Below are 20,708 nucleotides of genomic sequence, written 5' to 3' on the forward strand. Positions count from 1 at the left end.
GAGGTGTCAATTAATTATGTCAATTAGCCTATCAGAAGCTTCTAAAGCCATGACATGATTTTCTGGAATTTTCCAAGCTGTTTAAAGGCACAGACAACTTAGTGTATGCAAACTTCTGACCCACTGGAATTGTGATACAGTGAATTATAAGTGAAATAATCTGTCTGTAAGCAATTGTTGGACAAATGACTTGTGTCATGCACAAAGTAGATGTCCTAACCGACTTGCCAAAACTCTAGTTTGTTAACAATAAATTTGTGGAGTGGTCGAAAAACAAGTTTTAATGACTCCAACCTAAGTGTATGTAAACTTCTGACTTCAACTGTACTTATGATGACATCGTATTCTCAGTATAGGCTCCGTTCCCATATCCATACTAGCATTCCACTCATGATAAAGTTCTCTCTCGTAAACATAAATGGTAGCGTCGATCTGTCATGATACAAAGGGATGAGTGAGATAACGAGGTCTTAGCATCTTTCAAAATTCGGACGGGGAGGGGACACTCGGTCTGTAACTTGCAAAGAGAGAGCTCTTCGTTACGGTTCCCGTATGGACCTAGAACTTAAATCGAGCATCTGGCCAATTACACAAGACTTTAGTTCTGGGTTAAGTAATATTATTGATGAATGCTAGTGTGGATATTATTGGAACAGGAATATTGGAAGAGGGAACTAGAGATTATGTCACAGTCATGGACCCCGAGTGATGGTTAACAGTGAGCTGTAACGTAAGGTTAAAGGTAAACGTACCGGTGTACTCTGGGATGGAGGCGGGAGACGAGGCTGTGGAGGCATTCTCCCAGTCCTTCTCGCCGTTCTGATTGGCCATTCGTCCCGGTGACATCAGCCTTGAGGGGGAGTGAGATCGGCTGTATGGAGAGGAAAGGAAATTTGTTGTGAAGCATAACAAAACAATCTACATACCGGTACATAAACAGACATGCATTGAATTACACATTTGGGTTAAAAATGGGCCAATAATGAGGATGGGAGGAGGGGATAGTCAGGCAGCTACAGATCCCTGTGGGGGGGTAACAACTAGTTATGGTTAACCATAGCTACATGTGTGGTGGAAATACAGCTTGTTACAGTTACCATAGCTACCAGTACGGTAAAATACAGCTTGTTGATAGTTAGTTACCTGGGAGATTTCCTGACGGTCAGTGTCCCGCTGTTGCCAGTGTCGTTAGCCATCGAGGACAGGTTCATGGTAGAGTGGGAATAGACCTTGTTGAGTTTGGAGCCTAGTGTGAGTGAGAGAGAGAGACCAACAGAGAAAACCCCATTAAAATGTGACATCGCAGTCTTCTGAGATGCGCAGCACGACTGCAAACAACAACAAGGAACGCCCCCAGACTGACTCAGCAATGGGAGAGATGGGAGTGGAGTTTATATTTACCCATGAACCCCTTGGCGGGGCTGCGGGAAAGCACCGAGTCGTCCCGGAACATGGTCTTGGGTCTCTGCTTCTTCACGCCGCGCACCGTGGTGGGCTTCTGCCGCAACACCTTGTCTAGATCCTCCATGATCTTCAGCTGCTGCCTCCGCTCATACTCCTGCCTGGTGAAGGTGTCTCTCCGCTGGGTCGTGCTCTCCGATGGGGGAGTACCGGGGGTCCGGGGCCGGTCCTCACCACTGCCACCACACTTGTCTCCCCAGCCCTCAATGTTAAACCACTCAGGTCGGCTAGAGGTATAGAGGGGAGGAGAACCAACCAATCAATCAATCAAATCAATGAATTATTAAAATAAAAATCACATTATTTATACAACATTTGTCACAAAGTGCTGGGCAGTAACCCGGGCAAAAAAACATTAGCAGCGCCATCTAGTGGATTTAGAGTCGACTGTTGGACAGTGCAGTATTGTAAGTGGCTTGAAAACGCAACGCACATCGCATGCTCTTTCTCTCGCTTCTCCTCCTGCTCCAGTCTGCGTCTCTTCATCTCCTCCGCCCTCTTCCGCTGTTTCTCCATCAGGGCTGCTTTCCTCTGGGCCATCTCGTCCTCCGGCCGCACCTTATCATCCTGATGGTGGACACACACAGGTACAGGATTAGTTAGGCTTACAACACATACACGGGCAAACAGACACAGACAAACACACACAAAGTCCGGCTAACCTTAAAGAAGAAGCCGACCCCTCCCTTCATTTCGGGTTCGGTCACGTCGCTCATTGAGTCGTCCATGACACTCAGGTCATCCTCGTCCCCGCACAAGGCCGATAGAGAAATCTCGATCAGGCTGCTGCGCTTGCCATTAAACACCCCCGCAGCTGGAACGTCACTCTCAAACGAGCACTCAGAGGGCGCCCCCGAGCTCCCACCACCCCCATGCTCCTTTCTCCCCGAGGCCTGAGATGTGGCGGTATCCAGGTCGATGCTGAAGATGCTCTGGTCCTCGTTCGAGCCGGCGTCCGACATGTTGTCATCCAGGGCCAGCGACAGGGCCCGGGGGGTGGGGGTTGGTGCAGGGGAGGGGATTGGGGTTGAGGCAGGGCTGGGGGCAGAGCTGATGTTGAAGGTGGAGGAGTTCTGGTCCCGGCACTGCCAGGGGGAGGCGCGGCGCAAGTGGGGGATAGTGTCCACATTCTGTGGGGGGGTGAGGACGCGCGACAGGCCCGGCACTTTGAGGTCCTGGGGGCGGGCGTGGTGGTAGTGGGTGGCCTGGTGCTTGGGGCTCTTGGGAGGCACCGACTGGGCCCGACGCTGGACCTGGGGTGACTTGGATGTTCTGGCGGGACTGGCTGCGTTGCGGCGGGACGACGAGGGGGAAGATGAGGCAGAGGCGAGGTCGCGGGGGGTGGACGCGCGGGACATGCGAGTCGGGGGAGGGGCCGAGGATTTGAGACTGGGCGGGATCACCCAGGACTTGTTGCCGGCGGGAGCGGCAGGCTTCTTCCTGATGAGTTGGTTCTGTTGTTCGGAGAGGCGCTGCATGTCGCTCTGCAGGGAGCTTAGCGCCGCGTTCAGCTTTGAGACAGCATTGTTGTAGTCCCCCAAGGGCGCTGGCTGACGCGCTAACACCCCGACCTGCTCTCCTCCTGGCCCTGCCGCCCCTGCACCCTTCTCCCTTCTGGGTAAGGAGGCCTGCTTGTTGTCCAGGTGTGATGAAGGTTTTATATTCCCCTCCTGCTCCAGTGAGAGGCGCCGTTTCTCCTGCTGCTGCACCTCCTGCTGCTCCTCGTCCTCCATGCGAGCCAGCCTTTCCTCTAGCGTCAGCCCCCTGAGGTCCTCCTCTGTGGAGGAGGCGCTAACCTGGCCCCCCTCCTCCTCCTCCTCCTCTCTCTCCCCCACTCCCTGCTCTTTCTTCAGCTGCAGGAAGGCACTCTTGCCCAGTCTCTGGCGGTGCTTGGCGAAGATGGCCTCAATCCGTTTCTTCTGGGCCTCGATGGCCTTCCTCTTCTCGTCCAGCCGGGCTCCCAGCTCGGACATCTCGGAGGTTAATCCAGGACTCTTACTGGGGCTCTCCTCTGTCGACTTCTGGGGCTGGACCACCCAGCTGGTCATCGGAGCTGTCGCTGGCGGGGCGACCGGTTCGCTGCTGCTGGCGCCGCCGCTATTAGGAGATACACCCACTGTCGACGGTTTCTTCTTGCGCTCGGCGAAGCTGGTCATCCTCACGCCACTGTCCGGCGCGTCCGTTCCCCCTCCACAGCTTCTGGTGTGGACAGCAGGCGTGGCAGGGGTGGACTGGGCATTAGGGAGGAGAAGGAGATCCTCAGAGGCGTCAGAGTCCACGCTCCCGTCCCTCAGCACCGAGTCGTCGTCCCGCGAGCCCTCCGAGGTGTGTCGGGTACGGGAGAAGGGGGTGGAGGAGGCCTGCTCCCTGGGTGCCTGCGTCTTGCCCCCCATGGGGAGGTGGGGGTGGTACATCATCCCAGATCGGGACGGGGCAGAGCAGCTGAGGGGTATGGGGTTAGGCGGGTGGGAGGAGTGAGCGGCGCGGCCGTTGCGTCTGGTGCTGGCCGGGTCGTCGGGAGAGTGCAGGAAGAATCCGTCGGCCGCCCCGTCAGGGTGGAGCCGGGGCTCCATCTTGTCCTCGTTGTGTATGATCTGCAGGGCCTCCTCGATGGTGGGCAGCTCCCCATCCCCGTCCCCCTCTCCCAGGCCATTCTCCTTCAGCAGCATGGGCACCACGGAGGAGCTCTGGGTGGCCCAGGAACCTCTGTGGGAGCCGGGGGGGGCGGGGGGCTTGCTGAGCAGGTGACTAAGGTCCTCTGGGGGGGTGTAGGGCACGCGGGTTATGGTCTGGCCGGGGGCCACGTTATCAGAGCTGACCGAGCGGGTGATGGCTCCGCCCATCACGACGTCCACGTCGCTGTCCAGGCCAAATGGAATGCTGAAGGACACGGCCGAGGACAGGGGACGACTGGACGGAGAGAGACGGGAAGAGAGAGAGAGCGTTTACTTCCTGAAATGACTTCATTGAAATAGAATTGACCCCAACACTTTGTACTGAGATACAACTGAAATATGGAGCTAACAGAGAGAGAGAGAGAGACAAAGAGATGGGGTCCTACCTGAAAGGCTTCTTGGTCCATGTTCTCCCAGCTCTCTCTACATGAGACATGGAGGCAGACTGAGTCAGAGACGCTGCACACATTCACACACAGTCACCAACACAGACACACAAAGACACCACAAAGACACACAGGCACTAGTCAGGGCATGCAAAGATAAACACCAAAAATAAATACAAAAAAAGGCAGAAAAACCTTCACATGGACCCACTGATAAACAAACGCAGACAACACAGTTATAAAAGACTCAGAGTGTGAACCTAAGTACCTGTTCTCCCTCAAATACCTTGAGGAGCGTTTGATTGAGCATGCCTGCCTGCGGTCACAGATGAACGGAGTTTGCACTTTCGGGACTATTCCATTGCTTCCATTGGGCCAGGCAAGCTCGTCAAGCAATCCGTTTTCATTGCATTACACGTATTGTGTTGTTTGAGTGTAAATAAAACAAACACTATTTGAACCCGGGTGTTCTGCAGAGGACAGACGTGTGACAGACCTAAATGATGGGATGGGCGTTGCCCCCCACTCACCTGGCACAGGCCCTGGCGACACTGGTGAGGAGATGGGCAGGAATGGCTTCTTGAAGATGGAAGGAGAGCCGCTGAAATACGGACAAAAACTTGTTTCAAGATCAAGTGTCAAGATGAAGCTTCAAGTTGATTCGCCGTAGGTAATAAATACATCGGAAATCTACTCACTCACCCGAGCGCTCACAATAAACGCTAAAGATATCATTCCTGAGACAGATTACTACTGACATAGAAATATAAAGTCATGTTTGTGATTATGACTGTGCGAGAGCTGCTGTACCTGCTATTGCTCAAACTGGTTGGCTTGAGCGGTGCAGAAGCATCTGGAACAAAACAAACAGTCTCATTAGTCAAATGTCGACACTGCCATTCAGGCCGACGCAGGAATCGCACACACAAGACTTGGGCTTGAATGTATCAAGCATCTCAAAAGTAGAAGGGCTGATTTAGGATCAGTTTAGCCTTTTAGAATCACAATTATTTTGGACAGGGAGGACCTGATCTTAGAACAGCACTCCTACTCAGAGTTGCTTTATGCAAATAGGCCCTGTTGGGGGGGGGTTTCAGTGAGGCGAAACGCTCCGAATAATGCAGAATAGAAATGTAACAACTAGAGCTGACATAATTCCCTATTCTACTTGACAGACCACCACACCTGTTCGATAGAAATGTGTCCTATGTGCACGTTTTGTAACATTGCATCCTCCTGAACAGGGCCCAGCCCAACACTTACCAGTGGTGTTCAGTGGCTGAACAAACTCCGGCCTCCGTACCTCGAACCAACCCAGCAGCTCCGCTAGAAAACTCATCACGTTGACCTGAACATACCAGAGAAACAGTTAAAGGAGCCCTATAATGCCCGTTTCGATCTCCGTAACAATTCATTCCTGGATATGAATAAAGTTACATGCTTTAATAGTTGTACTACATGTATGGCATCCAGCGGCAGTTGGCCAAACACTCCCTGTATAAGACTGTCTTTTTATATTTTTTCATTTAACTTGGCAAGTCAGTTGAGAACAAATTCTTATTCACAATGACGGCCAACTGGAAAACAGAGGGTTAACTGCCTTGTTCAGGGGCAGAATGACAGATTTTTACCTTGTCGGCTCGGGTATTCGATCTAGCAACCTTTTGGTTACTGGCCGAACGGTCTAACCACTAGGCTACCTGCTGCCACTGGGCTACCTGCCGCTCCAGTCTAGGCAGAGACATACATTTAGCCACACATTTCTAAATGCATGGCTCTGGGGGAAAGACAATGTGTAGATCAGAGCTCGCAAAACCTGTTTCTGGAGCGCTACCACCCTGTAGGTTTGTACTCCAACCCTAGTCTAGCGCGCCTAATAATAAGCTAAATTAAATCTGGTTAGTTACAACTGGGGTTGGAGAAAAGTGGTAGTGGTACCTGGAGCTCCTGTGGGGAGTAGAGCAGGTCCTCCAACACTAGGGGGCAGCAGCTCTTCAGACAGCTGTCACAGAACTCTCGGATCAGCTGCAGGTTGTACAGACTGTCTTCCACCGCCATGGACTCCTTCATACACACATCTGAAGGACAAAACGAGGATCACTTTATTGTCCAACTATACGCAGAGGACCGACGGGAATTCGACTTTATCCCAACCCCTCTGAAAAAGTCACACGTACAGTTTGGAGAGGCTAGAGCACAGGGAAGCCATATTACAACTCCCATTTAACACAGGAACGGTACAACGAGCAGGTAGTCAGGCCATGGAGTCTAAACATCTAACACAGGACAGGTAGTACAGTATGTGGTAGTACAGTATTTGTAATGATACACTGCACACAGTAATACAGTAGGTTACTGTAATGACACACTGCACACAGTAGGTTACTCTAATGATATATTGCACACAGTAGGTTATTGTAATGATACACTGCACACAGTAATACAGCAGGTTACTGTAATGAAACACTGCACACAGTAGGTTACTGTAAGGATACACTGCACATACAGTAGGTTACTGTAATGATATACTGCACACAGTAATACAGTAGGCTACTGTATTGATACACTGCACACAGTAGGTTACTGTAATGATACACTGCACACAGTAATACAGTAGGTTACTGTAATGATACACTGCACACAGTAATACAGTAGGTTACTGTAATGATACACTGCACACAGTAGGTTACTGTAATGATATACTGCACACAGTAATACAGTAGGCTACTGTAATGATACACTGCACACAGTAGGTTACTGTAATGATACAGTAACCTACTGTGTGCAGTGTATCATTACAGTAACCTACTGTGTGCAGTGTAATGATACACTGCACACAGTAGGTTACTGTAATGATACACTGCACACAGTAGGTTACTGTAATGATACACTGCACACAGTAGGTTACTGTAATGATACACTGCACACAGTAGGTTACTGTAATGATACACTGCACACAGTAATACAGTAGGTTACTGTAATGATACACTGCACACAGTAGGTTACTGTAATGATACACTGCACACAGTAGGTTACTGTAATGATACACTGCACACAGTAGGTTACTGTAATGATACACTGCACACAGTAATACAGTAGGTTACTGTAATGATACACTGCACACAGTAGGTTACTGTAATGATACACTGCACACAGTAATACAGTAGGTTACTGTATTAAAGGTAGTGTGGTTTAAACCTAGATGGAACCTGTAACATAGTAAGCTAGGCTTTTTAGTCAAACCCTCAGGCATGTCCTATATTGCATTGTATTGGACAACTAACTATACGCAAGTCCTGTGTTTTACTTTTGTATTTGCATATCAAATACTGCCATGCTAATTTGTATCATGTGGTTTTATGTACATACCCTCTAGCTGCAACAGGCCGGGGCAGTAGTAGTGTACAACAGCAGCGATGGCACAACCGTTGGAGAGGTCTTTGACTTCAGTCACCACCGGAAATGTAGGCTTCTGTTTAGACAGCATCTTGTCCTTTCTGTAGCGGATCTTAGATGGGGTGAGAGAGAGAGAGAGAGAGAGAGAGAGAGAGAGAGAGAGAGGCGTCATTGAGTGAGTACGGGAGAGTTGGGGAGATGTCCAGGCTTTACTGTTCAATGCGAGTTCAAGGTCAATGTTCTTTAAAAAAAACACACAGGTGGACATACAGCACAAATGGTACATACACACGTGCACACAAACACCCATCAGGCTCGCGGATAACGTGACCAACAACATGCTCCTAGAGGAGAGAGAGAATAAAGGGGTGGAAGTGGAGAGAGAACAGATAACATGCCATGGAAGTGGAGAAGAGAAAGGTGCAGCCAACCAGGCAGCAGAAGCCATGGGGAGAGAGAGAATGGCTTGCGTCCCAATTGGCACCCTACTCCCTGTATAGTGCACTACTATTGACTATGTAGTGCAGTAGTCTTGACTAGTAGGGCTCTGTTCAAAAGGGAATAGGGTGGCATTTTGGACGTGACCATAGAAAGAGTCCAGAGACAGCGAGGGCTTTGTCAGTGGAAAGTAGGCCAGGAGAGAGAGTCTCGTCGGAGGAAGATATTTAACCCAACCTGACGCAGGTAAACTATTCAGGTTGAGACTTCTCAGGTGTTAGTCAACGACTGAACACAGCCAGCACAGTGTCAACACTGTCAGCAGACTGTAATACCTGGGGTCTGTTCAGGAGAGTGTAATGTTACACAACCGTCCCAATCAGATAGAAAACGTATATAGTGTGAAACAGCTATGACTATCGGCCATGTTAGAATGGTTGTATTGGCACAGTTCATAAATGTTTCACCGCACATTAAAAGGCCTACACCACGAGCTCATTACTTCTTACTCTATGGGCCCTGGCTAAAAGTAATCCAACAAATAGGGAATAGGGTGCCATTTGGGACTCATAACAATGACTGGCTAGTGGCTAGAAACAAACAAACAAAAAACGTCACATGGTCCGTTTTAAGACGGAGCCGACCAGACGGACTGGTTTCTAGCAGGAACGTTTTTTCTCTCTCACATTTCCAGAGCCCTGAGTGGATTACATGTGATTTATGTCCAATAACAACAATACCCTGCCCATCCCTACCCCTCCCTGTGACATCAGCCCAAGGAAATGTACAGCGGATAGGCCTAGTGCAGAGCAGTGAAGCTGTATGCCTGCATTCTTATATTGTACCAACAGGGGGAGAGGCAGGGAGAGAAAAACAGAACGGACCTCTCATTCAAAAATCTAATAAGAGAGAATATAGAGAATATGAAGACAGAGAGAAAGATAAGGAATGATGCAACAGAGGAGGAGAAGAAAGAGGAGGAACTTACAGGGACAAGTTTCCAGTACCAGCGAGTGGGACACTGTCAGAGAGGAGGAAAGAGGACAGAGAAAGAGGAAAACAGGGAAGGAGAAGACAGGTGGAGAGGAGAAAAGAGGACAGAGAAATAGGAAAACAGGGAAGGAGAAGACAGGTGGAGAGGAGAGGATACTATATGTTGACAGTTAAGAGGAAAAATACAGTTTTGAAGAGGGTATATATATATATATATATATATATATAGCCTAGCAATTATACAACCAGTAAGTAAGCATTATGTTGAGATACTGGTAACTGCAAAATTACTAAAACTACTAAAACATCCCATCATGCTTAGGGTCATGTAGAAAAATGCCCAGTTGCCCATTATTTTGGCTACCATGGCTACAAGACATCTCAGTGAATTTGAAAGAGGAGTCTCAAAAGGAGACTAGGGCGTTTAAAGGGTTGTGTGTGTGTGTGTGTGTGTGTGTGTGTGTGTGTGTGTGTGTGTCAGTCACCAGATCTCAACCCAGCTGAACACTTATGGGAGATTCTGGAGCGGTGCCTGAGACAGTGTTTTCCACCACCATCAACAAAAAAACAAATGATGGAATTTCTCGTGGAAGAAGTCTCGCATCCCTCCAGACTTCTAGGATCTATGCTAAGGCCCATTGAAGCCATTTCAGCGGCTCGTGGTTTCCTTTATTTTGGTAGTTACCTGAACAAGCACCAGATTACTAGGGAGATTGCATGTAAAGTGTGTGCGTAGGAGACTATAAACTGTCACGATAAAGTAGAAATATCTTACATGCACACGCTGTATAAAACATGCTTGTTCACAGGAAATGTTTACGTCAGAGTGTTTTAATAGCATGTAATCCATGAGATTAATGTATGTGTGTTACACAATGTGTTTCATAATGTGAGTGCTGTTGACATAAATACTGCATGCTTCCTCAATGGCACCTTATTCCATACATAGCAGACTACTTTTGACCAGGGCCCATAGGGCTCTATACAGATGCACTATATAAGGAATAGGATGCCATTTTGGACACAGTCCCTGTGTAGTACAGGTGTAGTGGAATACTTACAGAAGGCTGGACAGGCTGTGGCTCTGTGCTGTCCTGAGACGGGTCACCCTGTGCACCCTCTGTTTGCTCTCTCAGCCTCTGATTCAACTGTGCGTGTGGGGGGGGAAGCCACACGTTATAAGTCTGTATATTTTGTACTCCGATATAAATTGGGTTATGAAATCATGACTCGGCAACGCAGAGAGAGACAGAGAGAGAGAGAGACGCCCCTGTCGTTGTCCTCACCCCATTCACCCAGTGGAGCAGGGTGTTCTCCCAGCTGGCCCCTCCCACTCCACCCAGAAGCTCTTCCACTGTCGCCGCACCGGACATCCTCACTGCGCTCACCGTCTCCATGGCGCCCACCGACATCAGGGCATCCATCACCGCCAGGTGGGCACTCTGCACCAATCACAGCAAAGAGAACAGGGAACTGTCAGCATTGGAACAGTCAGGGGAGGTAGCTGCGGGATTGGCTGTCCGCCCACCAAACCCAGACGACATTTAATACAGCATCCATCAATTATGGCTAATGCAATAATGGTGGGTAGGAGCACTACCATTTAGGCTGTGTCCCAAACGGCACCCTATCCCCTGTATCACGCGCTACGTTTGACCAGAGCCCATAGGGTTGTATCAAAGGCCCTGTTCAATGTAGTGCACTATTTAGGGAAGCGGGTGCCATTTGGGCCACAGCCTCAGACTGCTCTGAAAGAGCATGGTCCATGTTAATGTGGCAGAGCTGGCGAGATGAGATCACACCAGGCTGCAGTATGTAGTATGTATGGCAGGTTCTCAGGTCAGTACCACAACCAGCCACTAGGGGACTCCAAGCTCTGAGTCAGCAGAAAGCGAGAGGAGAGAGAGCAGGAGAGCAAAAAGAGCTGAGAGAGAGAGAAAAAAAAGAGAGCTTGTCTGAGTGAACTTTGGAACATCTGTGCTATCACGATAACAGCCCTTTTTTACTCTGTGTACTCCCTCTCTGCCCCTTCACGGTATACTTTCTCTTTCCTCCTCCTAGTCATTCCCTCTTCTCCCTTCTAATCGTTGTGTGTGCGTGTTTTCTCCCTCCTCTCTGCTAGGAGATATGGCAGCATGACTCATGAATGACAGGTTACAGGATAACGTTGTGTACAGTGCCTCTAGGGCTGCGCAGGGTACAGTTTGGTTCTGTACAGCATTGTTCTGTAATCAACCCACTAGGGATGGCTCAGTGAGAGAGATGCACAAACCCCAGGAATCCTGTGGCGCAGTGTGCGTGTGCACACACACTAGAATGTGAGTAAAACTACACACACACAAAACCCCTTCTTTCACAACAACACAACCATAAAACATACAGTATCAATTTACACAACATAAAAAAGGGCACAACAATAGCTTCCCCAGTCACATCCCAAACCGAAACTGACGTATTTCCAGCCAACCCCCAATGCAGGGTCCATTGCTTCTGTTCCTCTCCTTGCCCAAAATCATGACAGTGCCTTTCTCCAAGCTAGTTAGTACCTTTTCTCATAGCCAAACCTATTACATTGCGCTCTCATGGCCCAAGCCCATTAAAACACACCAAAAACATGATCAGCTCACTCAGGGGAGAGCTCCTTAGCTCCCATAAGAGGGTTAGCTCGTTATCGGTCGACTGCTGCTTCCCATGGGGTTAGGTCAAGGATGGGCAACTGATGGGGTTGGGGCCCCAACAAAAATCGTAACTCATCATGATGGGTCTGCGTAGACAAGAACAGCCTTTGACCCAGTTAGTACAGTCAAAGATTTGTATAACTAAACCCAGATAGACGACAGACTGTCGTTTCCAATGGGAACAAATGAGTCATAGTTGCCAGAACAAGCAAGGAGGAGGGCAGAGCCAAGCACGAGCTAGCGAGATCCTATTGGCGCATTCTAGCATGTATCTGCATATTTCCGTTAGGGAACGCCTCCTCTGTGAAGTGCGCGTGAGCAATAACTCAATTCGCTTTTGCACTCCTGATTTTTTTTGTTGCAAAGGGTAAAGTCCACAAAAAAACTTTGTCCACTCTGGACATAACAGATTAGTTTTGGGAACAGAAAACTGTATTGAAATCAAACGTTTCAGGGATCAGAAAATGTGCAGAATGTCACCCAAAATCCATCTTGTTTCATTTTCTCTCACTGCCGGCCAGTGGGCTTCCTCTCACTCCTATTTTTGGCAGTGAGTGGAAACGCCAAGGGGAAGCTTCACATGTATACATCCAGTGAAATATCTCTCTCATTGTTCCCATCTGTGGTAAAGTCTAGAACTGTTCATAGAAACACAATGCTCTGACCTAATCAAACCAGGGCCAGTGAAGGAGAGTGCCAGTTAGAGAGTCTGGAGGGTTGGATTTAGATAAGTGCTCTTAGGGTTATCAGTAGGTCTGTAGGACAGATATAGACAGACAGAAAGACAGACGCAGAAAGAAACAGATCGCTCAGTGTGCAGACAGCCAGGCAGGCAAGCAGTGTTAGTCAAGCCTGGAAAGCACAGCATTTAGTCAAATTAAATACAATTTTATTTGGCACATGTTGCCGAATACAACAGAGCACAACCTTACAGTGAAATGCTTACTTACAAGCTCTTAACTGACAATGAAGTTAAGAAAAATACCTACAAATAAATTAAAAAGTAACAATTAAAAGAGAGGCTATATACAGGGGGGTACCGGCACAGAGTCAATGTGCGGGGGCACCGGTTAGTCGAGATAATAACTCTACCTACATGTACATATTAAAGTAACTATGCATAGAAAATAAACAGAGTAGCAGCAGTGTAAAATAGGGGGGGGGGGGGGGTGCAAATGGTCTGTTTATAAGCCTTTTGGACCTAGACTTGGCGCTCTTATACCACTTGCCGTGCGGTAGCATAGAGAACAGTCTATGACTAGGGTGGCTGGAGTCTGATCATTTTAGGGCCTTCCTGACACCGCCTGGTATAGAGGCCCTGGCTGGCAGGAAGCTTGGCCCCAATGATGTACTGGGCCGTACACACTACCCTCTGTAGGGCCTTGCGGTCGGAGGCTGAGCAGTTGCCATGCCAGGCAGTGATGCAACCCGTCAGGATGCTCTCGATGGTGCAGCTGTAGAACTTTTGAAGATCTGAGGACCCATGCCAAATCTTTTCAGTCTCCTGAGGGGGAATAGGTTTTGTCGTGCCCTCTTCACGACTGTCATGGTATGCTTAGACCATGTTAGTTTGTTGGTTATGTGGACACCAAGGAACTTGAAGCTCTCAACCTGTTACACTACAGCCCCGTCAATGAGAATGGGGGAGCGCTCGATCCTCCTTTTCCTGTAGTCCCACAATCATCTCCTTTGTCTTGATCACGTTGAGGGAGAGGTTGTTGTCCTGGCACCACACTGCCAGGTCTCTGACCTCCTCCCTATATGCGGTCTCGTCGTTGTAGGTGTTCAGGCCTACCACTGTTGTGTCATCGGCAAACTTAATGATGGTGTTGTAGTCGTGCCTGGCCGTGCAGTCATACAGACTCAGTCAAGGACAGGTTGACAATGTCAGTGAAGACACTTGCCAGTTGGTCAGCGCATGCTTGGAGTACAAGTCCTGGTAATCCGTCTAGGTCCTGCGGCCTAGTGAATGTTGACCCGTTTAAAGCTCTTACTCACATCGGCTATGGAGAGTGTGATCACACAGTCGTCCCGAAAAGCTGATGCTCTCATGCATGTTTCAGTGTTACTTGCCTCAGATCGAGTAATAAGTAATTTAGCTCGTCCGGTAGGCTCGTGTCACTGGGTAGCTCGCGGCTGTGCTTCCCTTTGTAGTCTGTAATAGTGTGCAGGCCCTGCCACATCCGACGAGCCCGGGCCGGTCTAGTACGTTTCGATCTTAGTCCTGTATTGACGCTTTGCCTGTTTGATGGTTCGTCGGAGGGCATAGCGGGATTTATTATAATCTTCCGGGTTAGAGTCCCGCTCCTTGAAAGCGGCAGCTCTACCCTTTAGCTCAGTGCGGATGTTGCCTGTAATCCATGACTTCTGGTTGGGGTATGTACGTACAGTCACAGTGGGGACGACGTCATCGATGCACTTATTTATGAAGCCAGTGACTGATGTGGTGTACTCCTCAATGCCATCGGGATATGTGTATGTAAACTTCCGACTTCAACTGTACAGGAGTGTTTTGCTAGCACAAACTGGAATATGTAATGCACAAAGTTTATGTCCTAACCGACTTGCCAAAACTATTGTTAATTAACAAGAAATTTGTGGAGTGGTTGAAAAACTAGTTTTAGGCCTCCCGGGTGGCACAGTGGTTAAGGGCGCTGTCCTGCAGCTCCAGCTGTGCCACTAGAGACTCTGGGTTCGCGCCCAGGCGCTGTCATAACCGGCCGCGACCGGGAGGTCCGTGGGGCGACGCACAATTGGCCTAGCGTCGCCCGGGTTAGGGAGGGTTTGGCCGGTAGGGAAATCCTTGTCTCATCGCGCACCAGCGACTCCTGTGGCGGGCTGGGCGCAGTGCGCGCTAACCAAGGTTGCCAGGTGCACGGTGTTTCCTCCGACACATTGGTGGGGCTGGCTTCCGGGTTGGATGGCGCTGTGTTAAGAAGCTAGATAGTAGCTACTAAAAACAATTGGATACCACGAAATTGGGGAGAAAAAAGGGTAAAAAATAATTTAAAAAAAATAAAAATAAAACAAGTTTTAATGACTCCAACCTAAGTGTATGTAAACTTCTGACTTCAACTGTATGTGAGGTGAAAATGATGAATCAGGCACCTTATCGATAGCAACAGCTCATGGTCCTCTTCTTTTTAAAACATTTTATTGAACCTTCATTTAACTAGGCAAGTCAGTTAAGAACCAATTCTTATTTTCAAATGAGGGCCTAGGAACAGTGGGTTAACTCCCTGTTCAGGGGCAGAACGACAGATTTGTACCTTGTCAGGTCGGGATTTGAACTTGAACGCTCTAACCACTAGGCTACCCTGCCGCCCCAAAATAAGTTATTTTGACTCAATGGAGGAACTAAGTCAGAGAAATGCTGATGAATGTCTTGCTCGAGCTGTGTATGCAACTGGTTCACCTCTGATACTCACAGGCAATGTGGATTGGAAGACATTTCTGAATGTTCTTTTCCCAGCATACACCCCTCCAACCAGACATGCTTTATCTACTCATTTGTTGGATGCAGAGTTCAAGTGAAGGTCAAGCAAATCATAGAGAAAGCAGACTATTGCAATCATCTCTGATGGGTGGTCGAATGTTCGTGGGCAAGGAATAACGAACTACATCATCTCCACCGCTCAACCAGTATTCTACAAGAGCACAGACACAAGGGACATCAGACACACCGGTCTCTTCATTGCAGATGAGCTGAAGGCAGCCATCAATGATCTTGTACCACAGAAGGTATTTGCACTGGTGACCGACAATGCTGCGAAAATTAAGGCTGATTGGTCTAAAGTGGAGGAGTCCTACCCTCACATCCCACCCATTGGCGGTGCTGCTCATGCATCGAATCTGCTCCTCAAGGACTTCATGGCACTGAAAACAATGGATACACTCTACAAGAGAGTCAAGGAAATGGTTAGGTATGTGAAGGGTCATCAAGTTATAGCAGCAATCTACCTCACCAAGCAAAGTGAAGAATAAGAGTACCACATTGAAGCTGCCCAGCATCACCCGTTGGGGTGGTGTTGTCATCATGTGACAGTCTCCTGGAGGAGAAGGAGTCTCTCCAAATGGCCATAGCAGTAGCCATTGCACGGATTGAGGGGGACAATGCCATCCTGTCTGATGTTCAGACTCTGCTTGCAGATGTAAGAGAAGAAATCCATACTGCCCTGCCCATTTGTTTAGCTTTGTTATCTTTATTTATACAGGTTTTTCTCATTGAGATAACATCTCTTTTCTAAGAGAGACCTGGTCCAATAGCAGCAGGGGGAACAACGTTTCAGACAAAACAACTTACATTCACTAACACAACATTAAACAAAACTATAAAAACACACATACAATACAACAAAAACATGTTACATTAAAAACACGAAAGTCTTGACTAAAAACAGCTGTCCTAAAGACAATTACACTCTTCTATGATATATACATCGATCAAGTGTTTAAACTCCACCAATGAAACTAGATCAAATTTTTAAATGTTCAGGAGAGAATTCCAGAACCACGGAGCTAAGTAACTAAAACTATTTCTACCATGACCTCTTCTAATTTTAGATACTGTTAGAAGCAAATGAGAATGGGACCGTAATTGATATTTATCTACCGACCTGACTAAAAAAGAACAGAGATAAAATGGCATTTGACCCAATATGGCCTTATAAATCAGTGAATACCAGTGTTTAAGCCTACGCAAGGTCAATGACGACCAGCCAACAGCGCTGTAGAGATCAATGTTTTTGATTTGTAATGAACCCGAGGGCTCCATGATACACTGAATCAAGTGCTCTCAGGGTAGTGGCTGAGGCCTACATATACAGTGCCTTGCGAAAGTATTCGGCCCCCTTGAACTTTGCGACCTTTTGCCACATTTCAGGCTTCAAACAAAGATATAAAACTGTATTTTTTTGTGAAGAATCAACAACAAGTGGGACACAATCATGAAGTGGAACGACATTTATTGGATATTTCAAACTTTTTTAACAAATCAAAAAATGAAAAATTGGGCGTGCAAAATTATTCAGCCCCCTTAAGTTAATACTTTGTAGCGCCACCTTTTGCTGCGATTACAGCTGTAAGTCGCTTGGGGTATATCTCTATCAGTTTTGCACATCGAGAGACTGACATTTTTTCCCATTCCTCCTTGCAAAACAGCTCGAGCTCAGTGAGGTTGGATGGAGAGCATTTGTGAACAGCAGTTTTCAGTTCTTTCCACAGATTCTCGAATGGATTCAGGTCTGGACTTTGACTTGGCCATTCTAACACCTGGATATGTTTATTTTTGAACCATTCCATTGTAGATTTTGCTTTATGTTTTGGATCATTGTCTTGTTGGAAGACAAATCTCCGTCCCAGTCTCAGGTCTTTTGCAGACTCCATCAGGTTTTCTTCCAGAATGGTCCTGTATTTGGCTCCATCCATCTTCCCATCAATTTTAACCATCTTCCCTGTCCCTGCTGAAGAAAAGCAGGCCCAAACCATGATGCTGCCACCACCATGTTTGACAGTGGGGATGGTGTGTTCAGAGTGATGAGCTGTGTTGCTTTTACGCCAAACATAACGTTTTGCATTGTTGCCAAAAAGTTCAATTTTGGTTTCATCTGACCAGAGCACCTTCTTCCACATGTTTGGTGTGTCTCCCAGGTGGCTTGTGGCAAACTTTAAACAACACTTTTTATGGATATCTTTAAGAAATGGCTTTCTTCTTGCCACTCTTCCATAAAGGCCAGATTTGTGCAATATACAACTGATTGTTGTCCTATGGACAGAGTCTCCCACCTCAGCTGTAGATCTCTGCAGTTCATCCAGAGTGATCATGGGCCTCTTGGCTGCATCTCTGATCAGTCTTCTCCTTGTATGAGCTGAAAGTTTAGAGGGACGGCCAGGTCTTGGTAGATTTGCAGTGGTCTGATACTCCTTCCATTTCAATATTATCGCTTGCACAGTGCTCCTTGGGATGTTTAAAGCTTGGGAAATCTTTTTGTATCCAAATCCGGCTTTAAACTTCTTCACAACAGTATCTCGGACCTGCCTGGTGTGTTCCTTGTTCTTCATGATGCTCTCTGCGCTTTTAACGGACCTCTGAGACTATCACAGTGCAGGTGCATTTATACGGAGACTTGATTACACACAGGTGGATTGTATTTATCATCATTAGTCATTTAGGTCAACATTGGATCATTCAGAGATCCTCACTGAACTTCTGGAGAGAGTTTGCTGCACTGAAAGTAAAGGGGCTGAATAATTTTGCACGCCCAATTTTTCATTTTTTGATTTGTTAAGAAAGTTTGAAATATCCAATAAATGTCGTTCCACTTCATGATTGTGTCCCACTTGTGGTTGATTCTTCACAAAAAAATACAGTTTTATATCTTTATGTTTGAAGCCTGAAATGTGGCAAAAGGTCGCAAAGTTCAAGGGGGCCGAATACTTTCGCAAGGCACTGTATATAACATCGCTAAAATCTAAAACCACCAGTAATGTACATCGTACCAGCTCCTTCCTGGCCTCAAAAGAAAAACAAGCCAAGATGCCGGTAATAAAAACCTATTTTCAGCTTGAGTTTCCCTATCAAGTTCTCTACATGAACAGTGAAGCTCAGCTTATCATCAACCCACACACCCAAATATTTGTACACTTTAACTTGCTCTATAGTATGTCCAGCCAATGTAGCAATGATATGATTAGTAACATACCCGGCATTTGAAAATAGCATGCATTTTGTTTTACCCGAAATTAGAACCAGTTTTAAAATCATACAGATTCTGTTATATGATATTAAAATGCTCTTTGGGCATTTTCAAAAGCTAAAGATAAACTACTACCACTTGAATAAAGAGCATCATCTGCATAAAAATGAACATCCCCTGTTTCAATAAGATCTCTAATGTTGCTGATATACAAAATGAACAACAGTGGGCCCAAAATAGAACTCTGCGGAACACCTGAGCACATCTCTACGGACTCAGATTTACAACCATCCGCCATTACACATTGGTTTCTAAAATTACCTATCAAATCGTACACAATCTAGAGCATGACCAGTAATTCCACAACATTTGAACCTTTGCACTAACACAGCATGGTCCACGGTGTCAAAAGCCTGTGACAAATCAATAAAGACAGACACACAATGTAATTTCTTATCAAGAGCACAGTGGATGTCATTTAAAACCTTCAATGTTGCTGAAACAGTGCTGATTGCATTCCATTTAAGATGTTGTTTTCTTGGAAGTAGGCCTTTAGCTGCCTGCTAACTATAGGACTCCAGTACCTTTGACAGTACAGACAATTTTGGTATGGGTCGATAGTTGTCAAGCAGCGAAGGATCTCCACCTTTCAGGAGAGGCATTTCCAGAACTTGGGGATTTCCTTTATATCAAGCATGAGGTTAAAAATACATGTTAAGGGGGAGCAATGATGTATGCAGCTAGGTGTAGGAAGCAGAGGTCTAGTTCATCAGGGACAGGGGATTTTTTCCCCCAGCAATTTCTTTCAGGGCTTTACACACTTCTGAAACAGAGAAGGATGAAAAGGAGAACTTGGTAAAGGAGTGCACAGGGGTGTCAGGTAAATTCATAGGGGGCTCAATTATACCTTTGACCTTTTCAAATAAACTGCCTGCATCAAAAAAAAAATGCTGGTTCAAGGCTTTCTGAATGGAGGTTCTCTCAGTTACAATCTGTGTGTACCGCTTCCAGTTTCTTTTCGTAAACCACGTAGAGATTTCTTAGGAATTTTACCATCTCTCTCACAGGCAACAGCACAGTGATCACGTATGTCATTTGCAAAAATACCAGAAGCATTAAAACGATGAGGAGTTGCTCCAAGCAGAGTAAACTGCAGTTCTAAAATACATCAAAAAGCGTAAAGACTTCTGCCTGAAGCCCATACACGCCGCAGTGTACATATTGGACCCCAAGTATGCTGGTAAGAGCATCCTGCCTGGTGCAGAGATCAACAAGGCCTATGATGTCTCGCCACCTTGGCCTGGATGAGGGCAAGGTTCTTGGCAGTCTGGCGAAGTAGACTTCCAAGCAAGGGCTTTGGGATGAAGATGCAATATGGCAGTCGTGCCAACATATCTTTTCAGCCACCTGGTGGAAGGGACTTTGTGGATCTGAGGCTCTTTCCCCTGTTGCCTCAATCATCCGCCAAATCCCACCACCATCAGCCGCCTCAGAGCGCAACAGGTCCTTGTTTGGGAACACACACGCCAAAGCACACAACAGGCTAACCAATACAACGGCTGAAAGACTGGTGGCCACCCGGGAAAACGTAAGGCTTTTTGAGCCTGACAGCGAGCCGTCCTCAACAAGGTTGGAAAGTGACAGTGAATATGAGGTCTTAGAGTCTGATGTTGAAGAGGTAGACATTGAGGAGGTCCAGGGAGAAGACATGGAAGTCTGAGAGGAAGACAACCAAGGATTTAGTTTCTGGACTATCATTTTACAGATGTATGTTGAAAACGTTTTTTGGGAGAAGCGATGGATCATTGGGGATCATTCAATATTCCCTTTTGTTGTTCAGTGAAATCATCCCATGTGAAGAGTCAACTCATTTAATTACAGTTCAATTCGTAAGTAAATGTATTTTTTTATTCCTATTGGAAGGATTTGATCATTTGCAATTATGTCTACTTGTGATAAGGTTTAAAAAGGTTTATGTTTCTGTCT

The 20,708-nt window shown here is 47.0% G+C and overlaps 1 protein-coding gene across 4 annotated transcripts in view; it reads right to left on the minus strand.

Moving 5' to 3' along the window:
• camsap3 (calmodulin regulated spectrin associated protein family member 3) overlaps positions 1-20,708 on the minus strand; it is a 53,955-nt gene that overhangs the window by 5,541 nt on the left and 27,706 nt on the right. The window contains exons 3-16 of one of the 4 annotated variants that reach the window (XM_036938041.2): positions 10,636-10,791; positions 10,411-10,497; positions 9,345-9,377; positions 7,892-8,030; positions 6,461-6,600; positions 5,786-5,870; positions 5,333-5,375; positions 5,053-5,123; positions 4,523-4,559; positions 2,124-4,371; positions 1,895-2,028; positions 1,402-1,688; positions 1,144-1,246; positions 753-871 (exon numbers count right to left, since the gene is read on the minus strand). In XM_036938041.2, the coding sequence (XP_036793936.2) occupies positions 753-871; positions 1,144-1,246; positions 1,402-1,688; positions 1,895-2,028; positions 2,124-4,371; positions 4,523-4,559; positions 5,053-5,123; positions 5,333-5,375; positions 5,786-5,870; positions 6,461-6,600; positions 7,892-8,030; positions 9,345-9,377; positions 10,411-10,497; positions 10,636-10,791 (3,682 nt within the window). Of the gene's footprint in view, positions 1-752; positions 872-1,143; positions 1,247-1,401; positions 1,689-1,894; positions 2,029-2,123; positions 4,372-4,522; positions 4,596-5,052; positions 5,124-5,332; positions 5,376-5,785; positions 5,871-6,460; positions 6,601-7,891; positions 8,031-9,344; positions 9,378-10,410; positions 10,498-10,635; positions 10,792-20,708 lie in introns of all 4 variants that reach the window. The other 3 variants (XM_036938039.2, XM_090193045.1, XM_036938040.2) reach the window with 3 other exon arrangements.

Source organism: Oncorhynchus mykiss, chromosome 12 (genome assembly GCF_057628025.1).
Source record: "Oncorhynchus mykiss isolate SJ-2025 chromosome 12, ASM5762802v1, whole genome shotgun sequence".
Classification (NCBI taxonomy): domain Eukaryota; kingdom Metazoa; phylum Chordata; class Actinopteri; order Salmoniformes; family Salmonidae; genus Oncorhynchus; species Oncorhynchus mykiss.